This window comes from Pleuronectes platessa, chromosome 19 (genome assembly GCF_947347685.1).
Source record: "Pleuronectes platessa chromosome 19, fPlePla1.1, whole genome shotgun sequence".
Classification (NCBI taxonomy): Eukaryota; Metazoa; Chordata; class Actinopteri; order Pleuronectiformes; family Pleuronectidae; genus Pleuronectes; species Pleuronectes platessa.
In genome coordinates, this window is record NC_070644.1 from 10,131,312 (window position 1) to 10,154,191 (window position 22,880).

Consider the following 22,880-nt stretch of genomic DNA (forward strand, 5'->3'; position numbering starts at 1 on the left):
CACCGCTGCCCTTCACCCATGTGAATTGAGCCCGGGGGCCCAGCTGGATCTTCTCGTCCATCTGCAGAAAGAGAAACAGACCATCAGGCACAAAAAAATGAGCCTTACAACTTTTCACGTTGTCTGTGATCAGTTTCTACTCAGAGGTCAATGCTGATTTCACAAAATATACTATATTCAGCTTCTCTTGTTTTGAAATTGTTTTACATTATTAAACTCATTATACAAATCATTATGTATATTGTTGAATTGATTTACTCTGAGTTGAGGGCGTGAAATCGTGGGCGTGAGGAAGAAGCACGAACAAATCGACACAAATGCCCCTGTTATGAGTCTTTCATCAGTAATAAGTAGAAAATCTGAGAAACTTGTTTACCAATATCTGTATGAATCATAAAATATTACATGTTTCTGAATATACAAGAGAAACTTAACAAGTCCTGACTCTGCTTTAGGTTCCAGCTTTAATTCAAATTCAAATTTCAAATCTCTTAGATCAAACTATCATTAAATCAAAATTAGGTAAGTAATTTAAATGTTTAAAGTCTGTAGCCAATTCTCCAGATTTTACCCGGAGGTCACGCCTGACAACGGCCTAAGTTTCCATGGAACACGACCAGTTACCACATGGTAATTGTTTGTCATTGTTTTTGTGATTCCAATGTAGAGATATGAGCAAATCAACTATGAGGGACAGAAAGTAAATAGCAGCTTCATGTCTCCTGTAGCAGTGCATTTGTACAAACTTCACAGTAGAAGGCAAGAAAAAGGTAAAATGGTAAGATCTGTGTCGAAGCCTCGGAAAGCTCGTCTCACCTTGGAGATCTTTGGGATCTTGTTGGGGTCGATGGTCCTGCCATTCTTCGTCATGGGCACAGTGTTCCAGGTCTCCTCTCCCTGTACTCGCTGATCTCTCTGCTCCCTCTGATCCCTCTGATCTCTCTGCTCTCTCTGCTGTCTCTGCTCTCTCTGCTCTCTCTGCTCTCTCTGCTGTCTCTGCTCTCTCTGCTGTCTCTGTTCTCTCTGCTCTCTCTGCTCTCTCTGCTCCCTTGGATCTGTGGAGACACACCCACACAAAAAAACAAGAAACAAACAGTGAAATACAGGTTTAAGATTAGTTCACAGTAAATACAGTGGAGTCAAACGGCTGTGAAAGTGGCAGACAGAGTGACATTTCTGACTGTTTTAGTGGCATGCTGCGTTACAAGATGAAATATTATAGGTCAGCTAGCAGATGGGAGGGAGCTAGGGGGCTTTCTGTCTGCTGTTGGGCACAATAGCATCTCTGCAGGCTATAGGGACAGGAAGTCTACAGCCTGTCTTCCTGAGTCACTATAGCTGTGCCAATGTAATTCTAAACCTTAAAGAGGATTTAGACTGCAGGCCTGACCTGGCCGTCTCCTGGTGTCCTTGAAGTACAGTTGCTGCTGCACTTTTCTCTGCTCCTCTTCCTCTTCAATCTTTGCCTCCTCGTGGATCTGATCAATTGTCTTTGGACCCTGGTTGGCTCTTCTTGACACCCATTTTTGCTGAAGAAAAACAAATGTACAGAACAACAATGACTTCAAACCTGAATCAGACAGATTCTGTAGTGTTAAACAGATGTCTTAGCTCAGTCAATCACAGAGGAATATTCTAATGACTGGGGACACATTGATGAATTCATTAAAGATCATCAGGTTTCAACCATTTTTCCCTGTTCGTTGTTTCTATAGAATTTTCTTACATTTATTCGCCATTATCTATGCATCTATCTATATCAGTCCTTCTAAAAAGCATTAGAACTCCTTAACAACAGCAGTGTAGATATTCATTAAACAGAATAGGACCAGAATATATAGTATCATGTTCCTGGTCATCAGAGAGATCGATGAAATAAATCTCTCTGGTAAAATCCATCTTACGGTTAAGAATTTGATTCTTGGACTCTTTACAATTGTGCAAATGAAAGAAAAATCACGAAGACCCACTCACCAATCTCAGGTCTATGGTATCCTGCAACATGAACCTTGTCCGTGAAGACGTCTTCCCCTCTCTGATGATTTTTTCCATCTGCTTAAAATAGTGATCCATCCGAGGCTGGTGAGACACAGAGGGAGAGAGACGGTTAATTTGAGACATGAAAGTCATGTTCAGCATGTCTCCATTCAATCTACCAGACAGCAGGTTGCAGATACTATTATATTCAGAGTTGACCAATAGTCCAATTTATCACTTGGAACAGTCCTGACCGCCTGAGATGAAACAGGAACATTTCATCAACAGCCGTAAAGCTTCCGTGCTGAGGAAACGACCACATTAAACAGGATGAAACTCCTCTGAAGGACAAGCTGGATGATTCATTACCACATTCTGTCAGATTTAATTCACAGAACAATATAGGAGATGTAAAAATGTAGCAGAAATATATTTCAGTAGGAAGCAAAATAGGGAAGTTTGGAGTTCATTTAAGTTTCCGTGGTCAGAAGGTTTTGTTTGCAGGGTATAAGATGAGGATCAAATCACAAATCACAGTGCAGCAGAGAGAGAGAGAGAGAGCAGAGAGGCCACCGGATCATTCATGTCTCTCCAAGTATCTGAGGACTCCGGCTGAGACCAGGTGGGAGTCACCGAGTGAGGCAGAGCCGAGTCGGCACACTGAGGGGATATTCCTGTTTACTCATAACCTACTTGTAAGCAGCTGCTGTGGGATTGTTAAATCAGAATCACCTACTAAATCACTTATTTGACACGTGCAGAAGAAAACATCTTAGTGGGATGAAAGCAGAGACATGAACTGATCTTCGGCTGCACTTATGTCAAAAACACTGCTGACAAAAAGTTATCATCACATCTTCATCCCTGCAAACAACGCATTTCTCTTAATATTTAGTTTGAAAGGGAAACCAGCCGCATATTATCCTGTAGATTATATTCAAAGCTTTCAATCTGTAGCCCCTCAGACCTTTCTAAGACCGTAATAAAAGAAATTTAAGATTTATGTAAAATGTACAACCACCAGCTCACCTTGGCCTTCGCTAAATCAAAGTTCTTGCCGATGGTGGTGAGCAGCCTGCAGAGACATTCCAGAGAATCTTCGTCGTGGTTCCCCAGTAGCTTCACCACGCAGTCATGCATGACGGGCGCATTCAGCATCTTTAGCTTGAACAGTTCACCAATGAACTTTATGTTGCCGATGGAACGCCGCCGGGCAATGTCCTTGGCCTCCTGCAGCTCTACCTGAAGTCGGTCACGCTCCGTCTAATGGGACCAAGGAAACAAACCTCTTGAACAGAGTTGAAACAGAAACTAAAAGATGTTTTGGTAAAGATCCGGTGTCACACTTACCGATGCAGCAGAGTCCAGCTCCTTCTGCTTCCTCTCAAACACCACATCATCCACCTTGTCTTTCTCAAATTCTTTCTGGCAGCGGCTTAGCAGCAGCTTTTGAAAGTTCACTGTGTTGTTGGGAGCTTCAGTGATGGGCACTTTGAGCTGCACATGAAAAGTAAGTGGAATGAATTCAGTAGAGAACATAAGCATTAGAATAAAATAAGTAATGAACTAACCGTGAAAAAAGTTTTCAGCGGTTTAACATTTCTTTTTATATTTCGCAAATTAACATTTTCGTATCTGGATTATTTTGATTTTCTCTAGAACTCTTGTTAATAGTGTCTATAATTAAGGATATGCACGTTTAATAAATTGTGTTTTAAAGGATTATTTGTGACTGATTTTCAAACTCCTTAATAAATAGTGTCGTCTGGCGTACACTCTAGAGGCATCAAAACAATAAAACCTCATCATCACATTGTACTGAATTGTGTTGCTTTTCACAGCATTATTCTGCATTAAGGCAGAGCTGAATATGAACCAATTGATCCATTTGCTGCATAAACATTTAGCAAGTTGTTGACTGCATATTGAGACACTGTGTGCACACCCCTCCAATAGATGGTTTAAAGATTACACTTAATTCCTCCATCGTGTTTTTGCATCTGATGAATGCGGCAGTTTACGAAAAAGCTATATTTAAGTACTTCTCCAAATCCAATTCAAACAATTACATTGCAAACACAAGACTCTCTCGTTCCAAAGTCGACACACTTCTGTGCTCAACTAAGCGACCAGCTTACCGTGGCGAGGCAGCGGCACATGTTCCCGTAGGCCACCGAGAAGCTGGGCTCGTCAATGGCCTTTTCAAACACCAGGTCGATGACTCCTTTGAGCCGCTCCTCAGTGTCGATGGTCAGGTCCCACACCTGCTTCACCAGCTGGCTGAACTTCTCAGGCGTCAGCTTGTTCAGGATGCTGCGGACCTTCTTGAACAGGTCCTGAGGGGCAAGGGTCATAACAGGTACTTAAACTCTGAGGTCATCGATCACAAACACCAATCTCTCACCACACAGGAAAAACTACTCCTGTTGTAAAGCTACTAGTAATACGGAAATGAAATACTCACAATGATTTCCTATATTTACAGATTTAAACAACATTTTTACTGGAATTTTTCCAATACTTTGAAAATCTTCAATCACGCAGACTAACATTTATTATCAGAAAATTCTGTATATGTAATTTCTATATATGCCCACTGCTTTGTGGATTTCAGATGGTGTATATTTGGTCGTACCTGTGTTTTGTTGGACTCTGGTTCCGCTGGGAGGCTTTCCCTCTTCATGCCTGGTTTCCAGGCATTCTCTGATTTCATCAGCTGAACATCGTTGTGCAAAGACAGGCTCATGATGATCTTCCTGGGTGGTGGTCGCCGGGCCCCAAGGTTTTTAAGCTTAACACAGGAAAAAAGGGAAAAACTGTATTATTACCATGACTCAATATCTTTTAAATGAGCCAAAATAAAGGATTTTCAATTTCAGTGTTTAAGTTTGTGTAAGTTTAAAAAGATTGGCCTCCCAGTAACTGCTTCCATTATTTGAACCCAGCAAAGCTCTCGCCTTGTATTTGACAAAAAGATGCTGTATAAGTCTAATCAAACTTATCGCCTGACTCCTGTGAAGATAAAGAATAAGCCAAAAAATATTTCGGCTCAACCTGATTTTGACGCATGCAAAAGCAAAACTATGGAAGTAAATCTGTGTCATCGGGATTTGAAACAAAAAAGACATTGAATTTCTAGCACTGAATATTTATGCATGGCAAATTATGTATTTGAATGTTTTTCAACGTTTCAAATTCAACCGCAAAAAATTCAACCTCAAAAAATTCAAGCTCAAAAAATTCAACCGCAAAAAATTCAACCTCAAAAATTCAACCTCAAAAAATTCAACCTCAAAAAATTCAACTGCAACATCCGGGGATCCAAGGAGGAGCAATCGATTCCAGATTCAAGATCGGGAGCGTGCGTCAAGCAACGAGAGCGAGCGGGAGTGACCGACACCAATGCAGCTTTGACTTGTCAGCTAGCACAGTGACTAGCCATGTCCAACAATGGTGCTTCGGTGAGTGTTTAAACTCTTCTATATGCCATCGGTGTAGTTTGTTTCTGTAAGATGTAGTAATAGACAGCTGACATGTGTACATTCACGGACTTTATTGGACATAAACTAAGTGGAACTTAAACGAGATGACGTTCGGATTTTTTTTTTCGAACGGGCCAGTGACTGGCATGGGTAACGCCAGGATTTCAATTTTGGATGGGCTATTTAATAGGAAAAATAATACTTATTATATGATCCCTGCCTGACTTGTTTGTGTTTATCTGCTGTAGACGAGCTTTAACAGCGCGGTGCGCCGCTCTCTCTCCCGTTAAAAGTGAATGTCGCTCACCCAGCTCTCTCTCTCTCTCGCTCCACTGTCTCTCTCTCCTGTTACTACATGTGTTAAACCAAATGCACGAAAAGCCAAATCAAATCAGAAATACGAAGACCACTTCTTTTTAACTCGCATACATATTTATTTTCATCAATGCTGCCTACCACACAATCAAATCCGAACATCCCTTCCTCTCTTTGGAAAAGACGGTCGGTCGGTGTCGACGTCGGGACACAATATTGCTCTGATGTTGCATGTCGAAGGTGAGTTAGCTTCAGCGTTGTCAGAGCTGTCAAAGCGTCTTGGTGTAACGTGTCTCCCACATACCTGGGACACCGTTCTCCACCGGCGGCGTGAGGGCAGAGGACGGGCACGGCTGGGCTGGGGAACTTTATTTTGAAAGGTTTCCCGGCCCTGTCAGCTGTTTTAAGACACGTCACACCAAGACGCTTTGACAGCTCTGACAACGCTGAAGCTACAGCCGCAACAGTAAGGACAGGGCCGGTCTTTCCTACAGGCGACATAGGCGGTTGCCTAGGGAGCCACTCAGAGGGGGGCGCCAAAAACTGCGCCGAGCCAAAAAATAAAAATATATATATATATTTTTTTTTTTGCTAGGCAGAGTTTTTTTAGTAAATTAAAAAATTTTCCAGGATTGAGCGGCTGTGGAGAGACTTGTGGGTAGCTGTAACAAGCATCTACTACGATGTTCTCCACTACCTTGAAGAAGAGGGCTTCCTCAGCATCGACAACATTACACACCTCTTCTGCTGCCACTTTGTGTTCCTCCCACGCCTGCAGGATGACCTCGATACTTTTCGCAGTGGTTGGGACAATCATCCCATAAGAACTGAGAGCCAGATGACCCCTAACCAGCTGTGGATGCTGGGTCGTGCACATCACCCAATTCCTGAGCCAGAGGTACATGCAAAATATAATGTGATTTTAATATGTAGTGTGGTCCACATGTGTAAGCAGTTCAATTAGAAGCCAAGAGGACATATTGAAAATGTGCCTACTGTTTATCCACATAATACTGCATGAAATTTCAAATTGTTCTATTTGTAGGATATGGACATTCCAGATATTGAGTGGGAAAACAGTGGACTTCCCCATGATGACCACTCAAGCATCATTGTTCCAGATGCAGATTGCCCGCTGACTGATGAACAAATAACATCTTTAGGAGATGCAGTTAACCCAAGAGCTGCATCCCAGTCCTTTGGCTGTGATATTTACATTGCCACTGTTCAGTTCTGTGAGCAATTTCTTTCTCTGTAAAACAACTGAATTGAGAGCAACAAACTAAATGGATGTTGTCAAAGCTTTGATGTAAGCACTGATTTAGCCCTCGGGCCACATGTTTGACACCCCTGCCTTAATGGCTGGGCCACTAAGGACAGTTAGTCAGCAAGAGAAACAGAATTATCTCAGCAACCTTACCTCCACAAATCACATCAAAGTAATATCTTGAAAAGATCTTTAATTTTAGTCCATTACTGAAAAATGTTTAACTGATAAACTGATTTTGTTTTATGAGAAATTGATTTCTCATGTATTGTTTGTACAAAATATAATAGCAAGAACTTTTGCACTTTAACTAGATCTTGTATCCTGTGACATCTGACACAAGATACATTTAGCGCATACTGTACCTGCTGTACCGGTTCCCAAACCACCACATAATCATATACAACACACAGTTTTAATTTGTGTGCTGTAAGGAAACGGGAGGAGAGTTTTGAGCTGTTAAAAAGGAAACAAGATACAATAGATTCAGAATGACTTAGCTACAGTACTCAGCTTTAAACTATTTTAGACTCTCAGAAGTTATTTGATTTGTCATATTTCATTTCATTCCAGAAATGTTCTGTTATTTGTTTGACATCTAAAGGAATGAGCCATGTACCACATTTTTATGTGAAAGCTGAATATCGGCATTTGTTTTGTAATTCTGCAAAGACTTGCATCTTCTTCAGCTGTAACAGTGAAACCACTACAGTCAAGTCCACATAACTCCTGGATTAATGATTTATTTGTCTGCAGAGATTGTTTATAATGAACATGTTGCCAAAAACCTCCTGCAACTTTATGCACACCACCATTGTATGTGTGTGAAATTGACATTTGTTTTATTAAAACTGCAAAGGGCATTCAAGCCCTCCAGATGTAACGGTGACAAAATAAAATCCGTTAACGTTTAAAACTTTTTCAACCTCAGATGTGTCTAATGCCAAAAAACAAGCAATATCACTTAATCAAGTGTATCAATTTGGTGAGGGCTGGCCAAGTATAACAATTCAGCCAACTCTTTAAACATTAATACTTGTTGCATAACAGTCAACATTTTTAACAGCCAACAAAGTTACATCAACATTTCGTACAAGATCAAATCTTGTCTCTCACACAAGGCCAAATCCTGTTTGGCAAGAGCAAATACAGGCCTGAATGTCACTTTCAAAAGATTTATAATCTTTGTAATGCCCTGGGATGCGTAAGGTCTCGAAGCAGGTGGAGGCTGTGGGGTATCGGCCCATGACTACCTCTACAGAGGGTCTCATTGGTAGAATCTCCCACCCGGTCCAGAATTTGACCAGATTAGTCAATTCAGTTGGTGTTGCTATGGAGGAGATGAAAAAATTATTGAACGATGAACAAATCAAATGACAAAAAAATATATAATTTGACTTTACTTATCATTAGGGTAAATGACAGAGCCTGGCATTAACAGCCTATACGCAATAGAAGAGAAGTCTAACTCTTAAGATAAGTTGTTAAAATAAAAGTCATTTTTAGAATGAGACCAGTTAGACTACTGACTATTGAGCTAAAAACAGCAAAATGACAATATTAAAAAAATCCACCCACAATGTGCATATTGAACATTTAAACAGCCAAGTAGCCACTTTCAAATGTATTTTGTAAACCTACCATTCACAATGAACTGTTGAAGATAGCCTGTCATGCGGCATCTGGTGTCAACTGAATAATCGGCATCATCATCGTCATCCTCACAGGGCCAAATGATTCGCTGAAGAAGTACCTGCATTGAAAATAACATAAGAGAGCACTGAATCATTTTTCTATTAAGGGTTCCCACACATTTTCCCCAATGAATTTTCAAAATTTTCCATGAAATTTAAATAATGTTTTATCCCATTTCCATTACTTTATTTAAGTATTTAAAAATAGGCAGGCCTATACATCCATCAAAGGGTGCAATAATGAGACTGTTACTCCGGGAGAAAGAGGAGGAGAGGAGGACAAACAACCAAAACAGTATACATAAAAAAAGTTTTGAAAACCATTCCAGTAATTCCAAACTATTTCCAGGCCTTAAAAATAGTGTTCTAATTTTATGACTTTTCCATGAGTTTCATGTTTATGAGAAACTTGTACATCTTTATCATCATTGTATTGCATATCACTTTTGTAGGTTTTGATGATACATCAGTAGTTGGTACTTTTGGAAAGTTGATGATTCAGGGAAAGGGAATAGTATGTAGGAACACATAAATATTAAGAACAAGCTTGAACATGGACCATAATAGATGCTGACCAGGTATGAACTGTAATTGGCAATGGCATAGTAAGAAAAAATTACAAACATTACAAGATCAGAGTAATAAAAAATTACCTCAGGGCTGATATTCGCACCTCCCTCTTTTGGGAGAAGCAAGGCCACTGTGTCAGGTCGTTGGGTCAGCATTGTCCACATTGAGGTTTCTTTAAGACCTCGTCGAAACTGTTTTATTTGTCTTGTGACACGGCCGATCACCTGTTAATAGTAACATGACAAAGGGTATATCCCATAACATTACTCATCCTAAAGCAATCTCAGAGTAAAATATTAGAAAAACATTATTTTCAAGAAAATAATAACATTTAAATTCATCTGTTATGTTTATATCCACTAGTGAATAAAGTTATATGATACTGTCCTCATGCTCACTGATAAACCTAATTTGCATTTATTACTGACCATCCACCAACTATTATGTTTCCAGGAAAATAACTTGTCACATACATTTTACAACATCATCCATGACAGTTTGTTTCCTTGCAAATGAATCAGAAAAAGTGAGCAACTAACTTTGTCAGACAGATAAATTTAGCAATGTGCATATTACTCAGATGATAAAAACAAACAAACTTGTAACTTTTGGAAGCACACATTTCTTAAATTTTCACTCACAGCATGGATCAGAAGCTTCTCAAAAATCCATCTCCTGTTCTTCTCGGTAAGGGATGGGAGGTCCCAGGCATAGGCCAATTCCTGGACACTTCCTGCATCCTTCTCTGACAGTGTGGATTCCCCTTCAAGCTTTAGACAAGAGGCAAAATAAGTTGTTAGGCGATTAAAAAAAAAAAGTTGAGTAATGCCAGGTACAATGTGCAGTATGAGTTGGCCAAATATAAGCATCACTCATCAAGGACAATGGATACACAATGCACAGTGCACTGTTCATAAAATATAACATCAAATAAATAACTTTATTTGTATAACATACAAGCCTGATCGTTTCTCTTATGTCCAGGTCTGGACAGTCCTCCAGTGTAACTGTGGCAGTTTCAGGACTACCACCAAGTAGTACATGGACAATAGCAGGGCTGAGTCCAGCCAGGCATGGTCCTCCATGAAGAAAAGAGTGGCCTACCATTCTCCCAGCCACCATGAACATGTCACTTTCAACCAGAAAGTGAGAGGCTGAGGGGACTAAATGTCCAGGCTCTCCTTCGAAAAGCCGTGTAACATTGGCGTTTGCTGTTCAAGACATTAAAAACATTAAATGACAACAACATGGTTTTTACTATCTGTGATGGACTGGAGACTCCAGTTCTCTACAGTACAGCTATTATACATTTGATAGAATTCTTTGAACATTCAGGATACAGCAACACAACTAAGATATGACAAACTTGTATAGTTGTTATTTAAAATAATTTTATGGGGGGAATCTTTAATATGCTACTTAGAATAAACATTAAACAACAAAAAAAGAGGATGCCATACAGCTAACATACATACCAAAATGTATGCAAAATCCAGACTTCAGCTTTTCGATGCATGTTGAGAAAAAAAAGCGGGTTACACCCTGGCCAATAGCAGTATCTCCTGTAACACAAGGTTTGGTTTGACAGAATAAATTAAAAGAAATACTTGGAATTATTTTGGGGCAACTGAAAATTGATATTGGAGCAACCTTCAAGTCTGGAATTCAGAGGTCGTCCCCATTCCACATTAGGTTGCTTGTAAAAGGAGATGAGGGCCATGTCCTGTTCAGCCGGACTTCTTAAGTCCATGCTGAGAAGTAAGGGACTCTCCATTTTATGCATACGGAGATAGTTGTCCACACACTGAGATATGGCCTTGGTGGGGTCACTGGTTGTTAACCACCCTAATAAGAAAAAAATATGTTTTTTATTATTCATGTTTGACTGTAAAGATAGCAAAAAAATTGGATTCGATTGGACTCCAATCAAAAGCGAAAGCCATTAAGCCTTACTTTGACATAAACAGTGTAACAGTAACAGCGCTACACACTGTAAAGTAAACAATATACTATCGCGACCCGCCTGCAAGACGACGCGCAGGTAAATTAAACACCTATACAGGCGAATGTAGCCCCGCCCACCTAGTGCGCGAGTATCCATCCTCACTGCCCAGCGGAGTTTCAAAGTTTTACCAGTCTAAGTAGACAATCAAAACAACACAACCTGTCTCAATGACACTCGTGGTGATCAAGCGAAGCTTTAGGAGCTAACGTAGGTGACTCTAACCCACTACTAAGCTGTAGAATACAGAATGAATGCAGCAGCAATAACGACACGGAGCTTTCAGCTCCTCATCCAGACTACACCTGGCATGTGGGCGGACGTTACCCCCAAAGAGACAGGACGGGGTGCAACTGCTCCCGTGCCAAACGTTCCACCTGAGTGCTGCTGTCATTTACTGATTTCTCTTATGAAACTACTTAAATTACAGTTAAAGTAATTAAATACATTATTTTGCACCATACCACATATAGAAGGGGGCGCAAAAAAACTCTGCCTAGCATATATATATATATATATATATATTATATATATATACAATATATATATTTTTATTTTTTGGCTCGGCGCAGTTTTTGGCGCCCCCCTCTGAGTGGCTCCCTAGGCAACCGCCTATGTCGCCTGTAGGAAAGACCGGCCCTGTCCTTACTGTTGCGGCTGTAGCTTCAGCGTTGTCAGAGCTGTCAAAGCGTCTTGGTGTGACGTGTCTTAAAACAGCTGACAGGGCCGGGAAACCTTTCAAAATAAAGTTCCCCAGCCCAGCCGTGCCCGTCCTCTGCCCTCACGCCGCCGGTGGAGAACGGTGTCCCAGGTATGTGGGAGACACGTTACACCAAGACGCTTTGACAGCTCTGACAACGCTGAAGCTAACTCACCTTCGACATGCAACATCAGAGCAATATTGTGTCCCGACGTCGACACCGAGCGACCGTCTTTTCCAAAGAGAGGAAGGGATGTTCGGATTTGATTGTGTGGTAGGCAGCATTGATGAAAATAAATATGTATGCGAGTTAAAAAGAAGTGGTCTTCGTATTTCTGATTTGATTTGGCTTTTCGTGCATTTGGTTTAACACATGTAGTAACAGGAGAGAGAGACAGTGGAGCGAGAGAGAGAGCTGGGTGAGCGACATTCACTTTTAACGGGAGAGAGAGCGGCGCAACGCGCTGTTAAAGCTCGTCTACAGCAGATAAACACAAACAAGTCAGGCAGGGATCATATAATAAGTATTATTTTTCCTATTAAATAGTGGCCCATCCAAAATTGAAATCCTGGCGTTACCCATGCCAGTCACTGGCCCGTTCGAAAAAAAAAATCCGAACGTCATCTCGTTTAAGTTCCACTTAGTTTATGTCCAATAAAGTCCGTGAATGTACACATGTCAGCTGTCTATTACTACATCTTACAGAAACAAACTACACCGATGGCATATAGAAGAGTTTAAACACTCACCGAAGCACCATTGTTGGACATGGCTAGTCACTGTGCTAGCTGACAAGTCAAAGCTGCATTGGTGTCGGTCACTCCCGCTCGCTCTCGTTGCTTGACGCACGCTCCCGATCTTGAAATCGATTGCTCCTCCTTGGATCCCCGGATGTTGCAGTTGAATTTTTTGAGGTTGAATTTTTTGAGGTTGAATTTTTGAGGTTGAATTTTTTGCGGTTGAATTTTTTGAGCTTGAATTTTTTGAGGTTGAATTTTTTGCGGTTGAATTTTAAACGTTGAAAAACATTCAAATACATAATTTCAATGCATAAATATTCAGTGCTAGAAATTCAATGTCTTTTTTGTTTCAAATCCCGATGACACAGATTTACTTCCATACGAATCCAAAAGTTTTGTTTGCGAATCCAAAAGCTTTGCTTGCTGTTGAGCTGAATCTCGTGGGCGGGACCTACGCCGAAAGATGTAAGACACGTCTCTATTGGCCAGTCTCGATCGGAGTGACAGCTTGGCAACACCCACAGTTAGTAACGAGAGAGGGAGTTTTGAAGTCCATGATGAGAACGAGTGGGACTCGGGAGCCGAGAGGATAGAAAATCAATGCGCAGGTATGTCTTCCGTCATAGTAATAGCAAGAATGTTATGTTTCAACTGGTGCATGTAGATTGCTTTTGTTTAACGATATGTGGATGTTGTAATGGGTTAAAAAATACATTATTTTATCAGCCTGTAGCTGCTAGCTTAGCTCAATTAGCTAGTCATAGGTACGTTACGTGCCCAGGCTGCCTATTAGCCTGCATGACGTTGTGCATGTAGCTACTAGTTAACAGGACTATTTGTGTTCAACGATCTAACGTTAGCTTATGTTATATTTGTGATGTGCTGTATTATTTGATCAGCCTGTAGCCAGCTTAGTTAGCGTTAGTCACTTTCTCATCTTAGGTGTCGCGCTAGCTGAGCTGTCTGGGTTTCCATCCACATGTTTTTGTGTGCGTTTTCAATGTTAATAATAGCGGCAGACGAAAACATCAGATCTGTGTGGAGCGATGAGGAGACCGTAACCTTCCTCAAATGAATAAATGAAACAAACATCAATGTCATATTTCCATCGTGTTTTCTACATTGTTTTTCAACGTTTGAGGTTTGATTGGCGCTGCGCCACCTACTGCTTATCTCGATGAACCAACGTTTGGGCCACCAACCGAAATTAACCTTTGGGAATATGGCTTTATGGTTACTTAGCTTTATAAGTATGGGAATGTGTAGTGACACGGTATTATTGGTGTTACTGGTGGTGAAAATGGCTTAAACACATAGCTAATAATACTTTCTCTGTTTCCCAGAATGGAAAACCAACCGGGCAGATCACAGGCCCAGGTAGGGTATTGGCTCATTTCTTCAAATTTATATTTGTTCATGGTGTTGTCATTGTGGGAAATAAGGGATCAAATATTACTTGTTTTCCAGTATTGTCCTGTAGTATTGTACAGCTTGTGCATTACCGGAATCAATTGTTAATAATATTTATGCTATGCTCTGTATGATCACATTACAATGTTATGCACCTTAACTCCCATTCCAGTATGACCAGTCTTCAGCAACTGAAGCTGCTCAGCATTTCATGTCCTTGCTCACCAGAGCAATTCCTGAAGATCAAAGACAGGGTCCGAGTATGAGTATGGAGAGACCTACTGTTGCGTCTGAGATGGCCAGGTAGTAAAGCAAAAGGGCCAGTTCAGGTGTTACACAATGTTGCTAAACATTTCCATATGCCATTGTGATTCAAGGCACTTGCAAATATGTTTTATTTTCTTCCAAAAATAACCATACACAGAGTTTCTACTTATTCCTATGATTTGCTAATTGAATAAAAGTAAATTAATTCATTAAATTTAATGACCTAATCATCCCTGTTAGCACTAGTGCTATCATATATAGTATGTCACAAAGTGGTATTGTAGTGCTATTGCTTCAGCAATTCAGTGCAATTTTTGTTCAGATTCAGTTCTTAATCTGATTTCTGTTCTGATTTATTTTTAAAGAGCTGAATTGTTTGTCTTTGAAAAATGACCTGGGCTGTTTGCATAGTTGACACATCTATTAGGCCTAGTGACTGATTTTAATTGATTTGTAACATTAAGATTGTTCTAAAAATCATATAGACCCTTCCCTGGATATTTCAAACGCAATGGAAAAAACCGAAGTCACCCCTTCAGAAGACCAGCAAAAGTTGTGACGACGTGGAAGCCACTTGATGTATCATTTTTCTTACTTGATTCAAAAACTGACACATCCCCATCCATATCTGCCGAGCTGGAGCTCATGCAAGCAGGGCTGGGAAAGAGGGCGTTGTCTATCACATCTGACTTAACGCATTCAGAGGTGGGATGTCTGATGAACTTAAGTGCACATATTTTGTTCCCAAAGTGTATCAACAGTATTGATTGTGTGGCAATAGAGCTATACTGTCTAAATTCAAGCTGTTGACTTTTTTCTTTCCTTTTTTTTATTAGTTATCCAGTTCACTAAGGACAACATATCCGAAGATGAATGATCTTCAAGACAGATGGCTTCTTTTCAAAGCAGCAGGTGCACTTTATTTCCCAACAGCAAGTTATTCATCCAATAGAGAAAAAATAAATGCACTATGCTTTAGGGTTATGCACCATTTTAATTGTTGTGTTACTTGCTTTAAAAGGCGGAAATGGAAGGAGAAAACTGTCTGCAATCGCATTAGAGGCAGAGGGATACACTGGTTCTGTCATCAAAAGAGCCTCAGGTGGAGGAAAACAGATGTTATATATAGTGCCCCTCCAAGATGAGCTAGATTTAACACCACTACCAGCAGATGCACCGGAATTTGCTCGTATGCCAACAGCAACATGCAAACAATGCAAGACAGTGATGCCATTGCAGGTGTTGGCTCTGCACATTGACCACTGCAACAAGACATCAAGCTCGGAAACTGAGGTAAATTTTTTTCCTATGTCACTTAGGCATGTGAGATCAAAGCTGTAAAAGTCCAGCTTCCAGTTCTAACTTCAGGGTTATCTGTTGTGAACTCCACTCCCAACCTCAGCATATCAGTAAAATGGCATAAATGTACATGTTTTACTTCTCTGCTCAGGAGGCAGATGTGGTGTTCCTGGAAGAAGCAACTCCTAACCCAGTCCTAGGACCTTGTACAGACGCACCATGGTCCAATGAGCAACATTGCTTTCAGCAGGTACAGCAACTGAGTCAAAAAACAATAAGTATGGCATGGAGGGCAACAGCCAAAAAATGAGTCATAAACATAACGGATACATATCAAGTTCTTTACAAAGTTGTCAGTCTTTGTTGCACTTAGAAATGATCCCGCGATATCTATGCCTTAAAGCTGCGTAGTTGAACTTTTTTTCGTTAAAATACACTTACATTTTGTGTAAGAAGAATGTAAATGAGTTAGGACTTAGTGAGCGGGAAGGGAGTGGGCGGGGAAAGCTTTGTTTTGAATCCACTGCTTATTTTGAAAATTTGCGCCTCCTTCCGACGCTGACGTAATCTTCCACACTGCAGGTTTAACAATTCTGTTCTCATTTTCAATGTGCCTGCATATAGGCAGGTGAGGTCCAATGTCCAGTATGCACAAGAACATTTCCAGGGTCAGACATAGAACTACATGCAAGCTTCTGCGGTGAAAGGTGATTGTGTGTCAACTTGCATTACGTATCTTTGTTAGGGTTGCTCGAATTCCTAGGAAGTTCCAAGATGGCTCTGTGTTCATTATGGTTATAATGGATTTTTACATAAACATAAAATTATATTTATCTCACAGGTCAGATGTGAGGTAATAGACAATAATCTAGAACTGTATGTTTAAAGGACAAGTATAAATGTATTCCTTTTGTTTTTATATTAGTATGGGAAAGGATCTTTGCCAGCTTGACACAGTCAAGACATGCTCCGATCTGGATCATATATCATGGTAACCAATCTGGTCGTGTACCATTTCATTAATTTGTTAAAATACAGTGCATTGTGTAGTTCATTTGAATAATTTGAAAATTTGAAACTTTCCACAGTGAGGAAGATGTTCTTTATTGGGTAAAGGCACAGATAGACTGTAGCAAGACCTTCGAAATCTGTGTGGCCAGAGACAATATGGTTGAAAGAGGTCTTAAACTCTGGAAGCGTCGAAAGAATGGCGGTCCAGTGAACCCTTTGAAAGTCTCCTTCCTGGGAGAACCAGGGGTTGACACTGGAGCACTAAAAAAAGAGTTCCTGTCCAGTGAGTAGCATGCATTCATCATTAATTTAGTAGATATGTAGAGTATGTTGTAGAATAGCTGAAATTAAATTGTTTACCGTTGCTATACCATTGTCAAACAACTGGAACAAAAGCTCTGCTGTTAGGTGTATTTTTGCTGCATCCATCCATTTCCCAAAAATAGAAAAATAACTGCCTGTGTGCTTCTGCAGGACTCAATATCAAAGTGGCCAGAGCTTGAGAAAAATTAGGCTAAATTCTTGTCTTTTAGATGTTTGCCCCCAGCTAGTCTAATGCTGTTTTATCATTTGTTTTTGGCTGTAGCAATGGTTGCTGGGATCGAGAAGCGACTATTTGAAGGCGAAAGTGAGAAGGGCAAAGTACCAAAGTATTCCCTCAACGATTTGGACAATGAACTGTTCAAGTATGTTATTCTTATTTCTAGCACTTATAATTACTGATTATTATTATCTGATGGACACTTTGGCAAGAATATTTTCATGAGTGAAAATATGTATTGATACTTGGGGTCCTTTACAGTTTGCCTAGAGGGGAAGTCAGTGCCTCAATCTGTTTTTCTTTCAAACTTTCATGTACATGGCAAATTGTTAGAAAAACATTCAGGAAAGGGCTTGAAGTGTACCAGCTATTTTAAATATTCTGTCATATTTTAAAGGTTTAATCTCCTTCAGTGTATGTGTGACAATAGATGATAGAGGTAATGCATAAAATGAAGTAAGCACCCGAGATAAGTCTTCTAGCTGGGGTGTTATGTCGAGATCAGTACTTATAATTGCCAATTTCTTTGTTGTCTTTCATCCAGAGTTGCGGGTGAAATACTTTGTGTGAGCATTGCCCAAGGAGGACCAGCACCCCGGTTTATGCAGGAGTGGTGTTACCACTACCTTGTCACTGGGAACCTTAAAACTGATGGTGTGCATGACATGGAGTTGTCACCACTTATCAAAACGGTACGTTGGGTAAATCGCTTCAAGCCATCTTAATGAGGCCAATATTTTTCCATAATGTTTGCTCTCTTTTGATGTTTATGGTACATAGAATAAGTGCAAAGTAAACTGATCCAAGTTTAAAACTTTGCCAACGATGTTGCAGCTGTGTTAGGCAGTATCTCAATATATCCTCAGGTTTACTAAATTCCAATTCATCAATAAGTTAGTTTCTTGCAATAGCTTATTTCCTGTTGGCATCAAGCAACTTACAGACTTGCCTCGCTAAAAAATGTATCTGATGTAGCTGTAAACCAATAATGGTAAATGTGTGAGAGATGTGTGAATATGTATGACAGTGTAGATGTATAAAATAACAGTTGTGAATACATAACAAATGAAAGCTTAATTCTTGTTGCTTCTAAATCATTATTTTAGATTGAAGATGCATCTGACCTGTCCCTCTACATTGAAGAAATCCTGGATTGTGGCTACACTGGTCAAATCAACATTGACCATAAGGAAAGCATATTAAGGTTTGTTTTGCATTTTGATGTCCTAACTAGTAAGGAGTAATATTACATTATTGATGAATTATGTACAGGTAATTAGTATTTTAAGCCATGCAGTAATGTTCATTCATTAAGCAGGAAATTTGAAGCCAATCAAGTTATTGTGCTGCAAAATCTTTGACGGCTTTGAAAGGGTTTTATCATTATATTATACAAACATAAGTGTTATGGCTAATTTTACAGTTGACATCATAATTTTAAATGGCTGTCATAAAATGTATTCTTTTTCTTTTGTAAGGGCTATTGTACTGCATGTGACCACAAAACGCACACCAATGCTGCAACAGATGCGTGAAGGCCTTGAAGTGTACAACCTGATCAAGGTCATGCAGATAAAGCCGAATGAGTGTCGCAATCTCTTTGTCGTAGGGGCTGATGACAAGGTATGTTGTAATTCAGCTCTGGGTATTTTCTTGAATTTTTGCCATTTAATTGCATAACCTTTCCTCAAGTGCTAAATGGTATTTCCATATCATCAATACCCAGTGGCGATTTTAGGGGTTTAAAACGGGTACAAAAAAGTTTTATTTTAAATTTTTGACATTTATTTGAAAACAGTAATATTTACGTCCCAACAGAACAAATGCACCCTCGGTAAAATCGCTACTGTCAGTACCTGTGTATGAGTGATGTTGGATCAGTCTGGATCTGTTGGGTTGTAATTCCCTTTTGTTCTTAGGTGGACTCGCATTATGTTTTATCACACCTGGCCCCAGAAATGAGCCCAGATGGTTCGACTAAACACGTGAAGGAGTCCAAAATCTTGGAATACTTCCAAGATTTCCTACTTGAAATTGAGGGTATGTAAAACCTTCCATAAAAGTTCTGATCCCCTAAGAAAGTTTGATATAGCTTAGGAGATCCTACACTGATATGTACGTCATAGATGTATGAAATGGGGATTTTATGCCCGACAGTTATATGATATCCAGATTTGAAAAAGTTATCTTGGCTACTAAGTACAATGGTAAAGGGAATTTTGCGACGTTTTCAAGTGATTATTGAAAGAAAGTATCTCGACAGTAGCGCAACACATTTTCATGATCTGGATATCAAACAGTCAGCAACAAAGAACTGGTTCCATATATATGACGTGCTCATCAGTGTTGGATTTTGTTGGTGATTTGTGTAGTGAGAGTTTTATGTTACAAAATATTGCTCTGCACTTACCTTGTTGGTATATTTAAAAGCTTTGAAAGTTTGTCACTTCAGAAGAAGATATTGATTCTAACATCCCCTTTTCTTTCAAAGACACACAACCAGAAAATGAGGTTGAAGGAGAGACACCCTCTGTGCCCATGGTGATGCAATGGATGACTGGGCAGGCACACAGGCATTTGCTTGTCTCAGAGAGACAGAAATTCAAAATAGCCATAGTATTTGACCACAACTGTCTAGAGCACATGCCAGGCCACACTGTATGTTATCCTGTTGTTAGTGCTTGCACCAACACTGTTACACTTCCAACAGCTCATCTGGGGGATTACGAGTCCTTTAAAACCAACTTGCAAACTGCCATTAAATATGGTGCAAGCTTTGACAGACTGTAGCTAGTAAACGCTACTCTGCTCTAGTCTACTCTGTTCTACTTAGTTTGTTCATCTAGTCTTTTCCTAGCCATGTCTAATAATTCTCTTGTCAGTTCAGTTCCTGCCACTCCCCCCTTGCCATGACATCACCTCGTGTTTGTGTTAAATCCTGTTCTAAGTAAGCGTGCGTAACAGACTCCAAACCTAATGTTTTAGCGTTTTAAATAATGTCAATGTTAAGTCCAATTGTCATTGCGAAGAGTGTATATTAATGTGGTTCAAAACAATATGGCACACATATTGACAATGTTCTGTTCTGATTGAATAAAAAAAAATATATATATTTGCACTAAACTATTTGAGTTGTATGAATACATATGTGAATTGCTAAATCCCTTAATTTGGCCTTAGAATGCTGTTTTTAATTACAGGCAAGTCAAATTAATATAAACTAAAACACTTTTACTCAAATTCGGCTTTATTTGTGTATAATTCACATAAATGCTGGTTGAGAAAGTAAAAAACTTGCTTCTTGATAATAAGTTAGAACTGCCTTTGTTAGAATCTGAGGTAATTATGGCAGGTTGAAAAGATGCATGTGTGCATGTCAGAATGTTAGAGTCCGAAAGCTGTCCCGACCAAAGGATGAGGACTCGGTGGTGGGGTTCACTAGGTGCTGTAGTGCAGCAAGTCTTTCAGCTGACAGGGGACATTGGATGTCTGGTACAATAACTCCATGCTCAGTGTTGTCACTTTGCTGTTCCTGAGAGGGTTGGTCCTCAGCTTGCTGGATCTGGAATGACCAATAAAAGCCATCCATACATCAGACATCAGATTACTGGAAAGTAGAATTATCTTCTACACCCATATATCAGATCAGAGATCACAAACAGTCTTCATGCCCTGTTTATATTAAGATGCTGTGTTTTCATTTAAGTTTTGCTTCCCGCATCGGACCCTTTTTGCAGGTTAGTCTCGTATGACCTTATACATACCTCTACCAGGTCTGGCTCTGGCACAGGTGCTTGCAGCATCCCGATCATCCATAGCTGATTCGGTGTCAGATTTCCCTCTGTGCTTAAGGGGTGACAATTCCAGCTCTCCGTAAAATGCTGCAAATCTGATCGTAGTCGTGGTATGAAGACATAGCCCACACAGAAGAGGTGGACAGCAATGGACAGGTCAATGAAGCCCTCTTCCTCCAAACTGTGGAGCACGTCGTAGTACTGACACGTTACACTCCAAACATCTCTCCATAGGCGTTCCACTCTAAAAACGAGCGAGGGGATACAGATGAGACAAGACCGTGTAAGGCTTTCACTACACTGAATTAAAACCTGAAAATGTCCACTATTAAAAAGCAGCAACACCCGAAAACTTATTACAATCAACTTCAAAGCATTTCCCATCTCTATTTTTAGATAAATTTAGAACTGCAAAATGACTTTATGGCATAGAAGATTTTGAAAACTGATGGGATTTAATATTAACATTCATACTTTTTACCCGAGGGGTTGGTTATATGCATTCTAATATTTTCTGAAACAGTTGAGCTCTGGTATTCAATTACCTCTGGTTATGGACGCTTTTTCCAGCAATAAAGCTGCCACGGGCTGTTCCTCGCACAGTAAACATGCATCTAGCGATGTCTACATTTTCAACCCCTTGATCGGCTCGTACTCTGAAAGAGAAAGACAAGGTACAAAATAATATATTTTACTGTGTTAGAAACAAGCATAATTTCCACTTATTTTTTTATTACAACAGTCTCTTCTATGCCACTGGAATAACTAAATGAGTGTAGGTAAGCCCCAAAATGTCATTGAATTGAAGCAGAGAAGTGATCAAACATTCATTACCAGTCACCCCAGCTGTTGGGAACATGGATTGGTATTTTGTTTGTTTTTAAATGACTTATTTCACTTCATTTCTAAAATTGTGTGTGTTGACATTTTATTGTCATCTTCTGAACACTAATTTAATGCGCTTGCCTTGATGGCCATCCATTTTTCCGAACTCCATCCATGAAGAATCCAAAAGCCGTCTCTGCTCTGTTATTCCCAGCTGTGTCCAGGTAAAAGATCTGTAACGAAGTGGGACACTTGTGTAGTAGTTCACAAGATAAATAGTGAATGAGGGATTGAAAAAAACAAAAAAACATTACCTTCCTTGAAAAGCCATCAATTGCTCCAAAAATCACAATGTTGTACCTAACAAAAAGGTAATAGTTATACAGCACTGATAATACAATTGGGTGACATAAAATCACCAATGATTAGAAATTGTTCAGTAGGAGAAATAACACCTTATTAACTTGTGGTTTGTGTCGATGTGGACAAGAGACAAGGGAGCGGGAACAGAGTATGTCCGTCTTGCAATGCAAGACAGCTGGACCATCCTGGCAATTATTCCTGCACCATCCACACGCTGCAATGACATCTTTACTCTTCTCCACGAAATCCGATGCCCCATTGCTTGTAGAGATCCTTTCACTAGCCTGTAGCCAGCATGGGGCATTCTTGCCTTTATAGACCTAACCTTCTGATCTAGCACATCATCTGATATGTCAGAATAGCATTTTCTGACAGAGAGGTTATGCTCTTGCATCCGTCTATACAGAGTTGACCTTGAAATGCCATGGAGGTCAGTCAAAGAAGTCAGTGGTAACCCAGTACTGAGTAGATTCAGGAGGGTTTGACTTTCTATGTTTAGCCGGGGTCGCCCCACACTCCCAGTCCATTCAACCACAGCTACATCATCCAATAGTGGAGGGACAATACTCTGTGAGAGATAAGTGCTGACAACTTCTGCTGTTGTAGACTGTCTACAACACAC

The 22,880-nt window shown here is 40.0% G+C and overlaps 4 protein-coding genes across 6 annotated transcripts; 2 read left to right on the top strand and 2 right to left on the bottom strand.

Annotated features, from left to right (window-relative positions):
• Positions 1 to 7,768: 7,768 nt before the first annotated feature.
• LOC128425378 (G2/M phase-specific E3 ubiquitin-protein ligase) lies at positions 7,769 to 12,016 on the bottom strand. Of its 3 annotated transcripts, none has more exons than XM_053411969.1 (8): positions 11,957 to 12,016; positions 10,956 to 11,150; positions 10,781 to 10,867; positions 10,263 to 10,516; positions 9,947 to 10,075; positions 9,389 to 9,529; positions 8,683 to 8,794; positions 7,769 to 8,371 (listed from the first exon to the last, which is right to left on the bottom strand). In XM_053411969.1, the coding sequence occupies exons 2-8, from the start codon at positions 11,086 to 11,088 to the stop codon at positions 8,154 to 8,156; spliced, it is 1,074 nt and encodes a 357-aa protein (XP_053267944.1). In that variant the 5' UTR covers positions 11,089 to 11,150; positions 11,957 to 12,016; the 3' UTR covers positions 7,769 to 8,153. The 3 variants fall into 3 exon arrangements, with proteins under 3 accessions (XP_053267944.1, XP_053267943.1, XP_053267942.1); XM_053411968.1 differs by lacking the exon at positions 11,957 to 12,016 and adding an exon at positions 11,470 to 11,624; XM_053411967.1 differs by lacking the exon at positions 11,957 to 12,016 and adding an exon at positions 11,388 to 11,624.
• A 2,076-nt stretch (positions 12,017 to 14,092) lies between these two features.
• Positions 14,093 to 16,676, top strand: LOC128425219 (uncharacterized). The gene is made up of 7 exons (XM_053411751.1): positions 14,093 to 14,125; positions 14,331 to 14,461; positions 14,911 to 15,130; positions 15,262 to 15,337; positions 15,447 to 15,718; positions 15,876 to 15,974; positions 16,650 to 16,676. The coding sequence occupies exons 1-7, from the start codon at positions 14,093 to 14,095 to the stop codon at positions 16,674 to 16,676; spliced, it is 858 nt and encodes a 285-aa protein (XP_053267726.1).
• Positions 16,677 to 17,847: 1,171 nt separating this feature from the next.
• LOC128425380 (uncharacterized) lies at positions 17,848 to 20,239 on the top strand. The gene is made up of 5 exons (XM_053411970.1): positions 17,848 to 17,968; positions 18,383 to 18,480; positions 18,755 to 18,899; positions 19,196 to 19,316; positions 19,768 to 20,239. The coding sequence occupies exons 1-5, from the start codon at positions 17,879 to 17,881 to the stop codon at positions 20,064 to 20,066; spliced, it is 753 nt and encodes a 250-aa protein (XP_053267945.1). The 5' UTR covers positions 17,848 to 17,878; the 3' UTR covers positions 20,067 to 20,239.
• Positions 20,240 to 20,652: 413 nt separating this feature from the next.
• On the bottom strand, positions 20,653 to 22,802 carry LOC128425220 (uncharacterized). The gene is made up of 6 exons (XM_053411752.1): positions 22,351 to 22,802; positions 22,210 to 22,255; positions 22,037 to 22,128; positions 21,616 to 21,726; positions 21,041 to 21,314; positions 20,653 to 20,838 (listed from the first exon to the last, which is right to left on the bottom strand). The coding sequence occupies exons 1-6, from the start codon at positions 22,650 to 22,652 to the stop codon at positions 20,653 to 20,655; spliced, it is 1,011 nt and encodes a 336-aa protein (XP_053267727.1). The 5' UTR covers positions 22,653 to 22,802.
• Between the last annotated feature and the right edge of the window lie 78 nt (positions 22,803 to 22,880).